This window comes from Ochotona curzoniae, unplaced genomic scaffold, assembly GCF_017591425.1.
Source record: "Ochotona curzoniae isolate NIBS_2020 unplaced genomic scaffold, NIBS_Ocur_1.0 contig_3622, whole genome shotgun sequence".
Lineage (NCBI taxonomy): Eukaryota > Metazoa > Chordata > Mammalia > Lagomorpha > Ochotonidae > Ochotona > Ochotona curzoniae.
The window spans coordinates 29,576,878-29,581,375 of NW_024465926.1; the positions used below are offsets into that span (position 1 = coordinate 29,576,878).

At 52.4% G+C, this 4,498-nt stretch overlaps 1 protein-coding gene across 1 annotated transcript; it reads right to left on the bottom strand.

Annotated features, from left to right (window-relative positions):
* Nucleotides 1-1,352: 1,352 nt before the first annotated feature.
* Nucleotides 1,353-4,150, bottom strand: LOC121157815 (histamine H3 receptor-like). Its single transcript, XM_040982189.1, has 3 exons — nucleotides 3,877-4,150; nucleotides 3,589-3,755; nucleotides 1,353-2,210 (listed from the first exon to the last, which is right to left on the bottom strand). Exons 1-3 carry the CDS (start codon nucleotides 4,148-4,150, stop codon nucleotides 1,353-1,355), a joined length of 1,299 nt encoding a protein of 432 aa, XP_040838123.1.
* Nucleotides 4,151-4,498: the final 348 nt, after the last annotated feature.

The window sequence follows — 4,498 nt, forward strand, 5'->3', positions numbered from 1 at the left end:
GCAGCACATGTGGTCCTCTCTAGGGGTGTCATGGCATCAGATGCAGGGTGGGGGACAGGTGTGTCGAACCTGTGGTTGTGCTGGATATTTCCAGCCAGTGCACATTAGAAGGGGCTCATATGGCTGGCACACGTCAGCTTGCTTACCGTAACTTACCTGTCCACATCATTCTAGCTAAGTAAAACCTTCAGCTGTGGTTTAAACCTATCTGCACTCAGCAGAGCTAAATGCAAATACAGGGAACCCTTTGGAAGCTCCATGGCAATCAGGTATGATTTCTTAGAGTTGTCTACTGTGTCATTGCAAACAGTCTCTGCTGTGTTTTGTAAAGCCTTATTGTCTTTCATTGTATTCATATATACAAAAGTGTTGGAACATTGCCATATACTAAGAAGAGTGACTAAACAGGTGAGCCTTATCAGGGAATGAAATTGATTAACAACAGGCTAGTGTGTGCAAATTTGGCCAATTTAATTGAAAGTTGAGTAGCAGTGACGTAAGTGTCAAGCAGGATGTCTGCACAGAAGTTGAAATGTTCTAAAACGGTTTTTTCTCAACCATTTTTATCTTCTACACATCCCCATATCCACGTTTCTCAAACATTGTTAAACCTACAGATTACCTGGGGATCTTGTTACACTGCAGATTCTGGTATTCAGCAGGTGGTTTTGGGCCAGAGGTTTTGAACAGGCCCAAGTAACGCTCATGCTTCTAGCGCAGCCACCACTCTTAGAATAACAAAGCTTTGTCTACGGCCATACCACCCTGAACGCGCCCGGTCTCGTCTGATCTCAGAAGCTAAGCAGGGTTGGGCCTGGTTAGTACTTGGATGGGAGAATAACAAAGCTCTGCACGTCAGTTCCATAAACAACATCTTAAAGATGGCAGTCCTTGCAGGAACTTGTTTCATGTACTGCTTTTATTTTTTATCTATTTGAAAGGCAGAGAGACAAAGGGGGATATTTGATATTCTATCCACTGACTCACTCTTCAGATGCCCCCAGCAGCTGGAGCTGGGCCAGGCCAAAAAGTGGAGCTGGATTGAAATCCAGGTTCTCCCCATGGGTGACAGAGCGTCAGGTACTTGAGCCATCATCATTTGCTGCCTCCCAGTTTGCACATTAACAGCTGGATCAGAAGCAGAGGTGCGACTCCATCTCAATCTTACAGAATGAGTGTGTCCCATGCGCTGTCCTAACTGCCGCCTACAAACCCACTCCACTTAGTTTTGCCATAGGCTCCAAGTTTCCTTGTGGCAAAGACAAGATGAAGTGGGTGGCAGTGACCTACTTTCCTTGACTGACTTTTGGAGCATGAGGGGTTTAAATGATCTGGCCCAGGAGGCGTTTCTGTCACATGTATATGTGAGGGTGAATCTTGGCCTTTCCAGGGCACAGCAGTTTAATGAATGCTTTTCTGAAACTCATGTGGCACAGTGGGTACAGGACAGGGTTGATAGCCGAGTTCAGCCAAAGGAGCCAGAAGGATGTTTCATAGAGCGAGTGCCGGATGCACGTCCCATGGCAGGCAGCTCGGATGATCATGAGCAAAGTGTAGGGAGCCCAGCACAGGCCAAACACACACACGATGATGGCCAGTGACTTAGCCACTCGCCTGTCTCGGGAGAGCCGCAGGCGGCTGGCAACGGTGCTGGCGAGGTCCAGCTGACCTGGGACACTGCAGACCCGCTCCCTGGCCCTGTAGTGGTTCTGCTGTGGCCATGTTGTTTTCATTCTGCCATCCACCTGCAGAGGGGGTAAATCCCGAGCCCCAGGAACGTCCAAGGAAAGACTCTGGTGCCTGAGGGAGGTGTCTGGATCTTTTCTCTTCCTGCTCTTCCTCTCTGCTGACTTAAAAAACATGATGTGCTTCTTTTGTTTCCCCTTCAAGTCCATCTCCAAGCCGTCTTGGCTGGGAGCGCTGTTGTCCTTCTTCAAGGAGGCACGCTTCCGAATGCTGGCATAGATACTCAAGCTGAAGTAGGTGACGCTGATGAAGGGAGTGAAGAATTCAATGGTGGAGGCTGTCATCAGGAAATACCAGTTGTAGAAGAATTCAGCATAGCACTGTCCCTGGGGCAGGATGCTTTTATTGGCCATGTACTCCCAGCTGATGATGGCGGGACCGTAGAGGAGGAATGCTGCCACCCACACCAGTGCCATCTTCACGATGGCATTCCTGGTCATGTCCTTCTGGGCCCTGTAAGTCACCTAGAGGGAAGGAGTAGGGCCCACTGAAAGGGAAGGTGCAGGCAGCTCAGGAAGGTGCCAACAATGAGGCTAAACATCAGTTGTTAGTTTGGGTGGCATTTGGGGGGGATGGGTGGGATTTTTGGTCCTGATGCAGCGGGGATTTTTGGACCTGGTGCAGAACTCTCGACTCTCCACATGGTCAACTCACAGCATGTGGATGTGGTCGTTTGACTAACTCTTCATGCCCGCATTGCACGCAGGGCCTCTAATTCAGAACAATGAAAATCTATCCATCATGGGAGGGTCTCGGGGGATGGAACCCATGCCATGGAGTCTCTGGGCTCCTGGAAAGTTAGAAAACTCCACTTATGCAACACTGATATTTAGGAGCGGATTCTCACAGTGGGAATATAAGAAGCAGTAATGGCGATGGGAGACAAGGAAGATCTGGGCTTCAGCAACAATGGAAACGTGATTTTCATTCTCAGCTGTACCTTACAACCACTTGAAGGCATTTTTCTAAAAATGCCAATATCTTGGCCGCACTCCAAGCCAATTAAAATGAGTTGAGAACTGCAGCTATAAGTGAAGCAAACGTGTGGGTGCTGCAGAGTGGACTTGGCAGTGGCTCCGAAAATGGTGTTTCTCATAACATGGTCTGGTAGCTATTAAGAAGTCAAAGCTGGCTAGCATTTACTTTTCCTGTGGTGAGGATGGATTACTTATAGAGAGAAAGGTTTGTTTTTTTGAAAATCCAGAGGACTTCCTCTATTTTATTTACCACTCATGTCCAGCTTCTGATTAATGTCTTTGAGCCTTATCATCCCCATCTGTAGAGTGGACCTAAAGCTGCCTTAGTTTCTACCTGTCTTACATAGAGACGAAGACCACAGGACTCTGCCGTGCCAGAGATTGGTTCCAAAGGATTTAAAGCCCTGGCGTTCCGATGGGAAAACAGAGGTGCCAGCATGTGCCTAAGGTCCCCCAAGGTGTAAATGGCTAAATTAAGAAGGGTACCAAGGTCTAGGGACGCCCCTCCGAGGTCAGCCGGAATAAACAAGCGATGTGCAGACTGCTCAAGCAGACTCTGTTATCCCATGCAGAGCCGGGAGAGGGGTCATGAACTCCTGGGCCGCGGGAGAGCCCTCGAGCCAGTCCTGGTCACAACTATGGCCACAGCACTGATGTGCCACCACGCGCGGCCCTGAGGACGCCTCCCGAGAATGGCACATTATGAGGCTTTTACATTTCTGTATGTATTTAATACTTACAACGTAGCTTGTGTTTCAGAGACACCTGAGACCCCACGCGGGAGCGCTATGGGGCTGATACTTTTCACAGCAAAGGCCACCTGCCTGCCCATCCCCGGTCCTAGAGGAGTCCAGACCCTACTTACCGCCTTGGTGACGGACAGGAACCTGTCATAGCTGATGAGGACGATGTTGAAGACCGAGGCGGTGCACACAAGGTAATCCGTCACCAGCCACACTTTACACAGCGTCTTCCCCAACTTCCACTTCCCGGTCAGGACATAGGGGATGTACAGTGGGATGCAGACGCCTCCTGCGGGCACAAAGGGGCGCTGGGATCTCATCCCTCTGCCGCAGGGTCCCCGCGCTCCCAGCGCCCCGCAGCGCTCCAGCTCCCAGACTGCCGGGCTCCCCAACTCTGGACCTGCACTCACCCACCAGCAGATCGGCCACTGCCAAGTTGAGGAAGAAGAAGTTGCCACGGGAGCGCAGGCTGCGGTCCACGGCGAAGGCCACCACGACTAGCGCGTTGCCCAGCACCGTGGCCAGCGCCAGCAGAGCCATGAGTGCCGCCAGCAGCGCGGCCTCGGGTACCGAGAAGTGGCCAGCGTGCGGCCCGGAGTGCAGCACTCGCCCGGGCTCCAGCTCTGGCTCCGACCCGGGTCCCACTGCCGAGGAGCACGCGTTGCCAGACACGTTGGACTCCATGCCGCAGCGAGGGCTAGCCGGACGCGGCGGGGCTGACCAGGCGACTTTTGCGTCCGGAAGCGGTGCAGGGCAGCGCGCGAGGCGAGTGCGGGCAGCCGGAGCCGGTGGCGCGCGGGCTTGCGGACCGGGGTGAGGGGGCGGCGGGCGCGGGCTGCACCTTGGGCGCTCCTTTGAGGCAGGAGGGAAGCAGGTACCGCGGCCAGCAGCACCCGGCCTGGATTCCCCGCAGCAAGTTGCTATTCTGTCCAACAGTTTTCTGTATTATTTCAATCCTAACAGCAATACCCGCCCTTGTAAAAAGACAGCAAACACTACCGGACGGCACAAGAACACCCACTTGGAACACTA

Coding starts and splice junctions, on each gene's coding strand:
- LOC121157815 (XM_040982189.1), bottom strand. CDS start 4,150: ATGGAGTCCAACGTGTCTGGCAACGCGTGCTCCTCGGCAGTGGGACCC. Junction 3,756..3,876: donor AGTGGCCGATCTGCTGGTGG/GTGAGTGCAGGT, acceptor TTGTGCCCGCAG/GAGGCGTCTGCATCCCACTG. Junction 2,211..3,588: donor TCCTGTCCGTCACCAAGGCG/GTAAGTAGGGTC, acceptor CCTTCCCTCTAG/GTGACTTACAGGGCCCAGAA.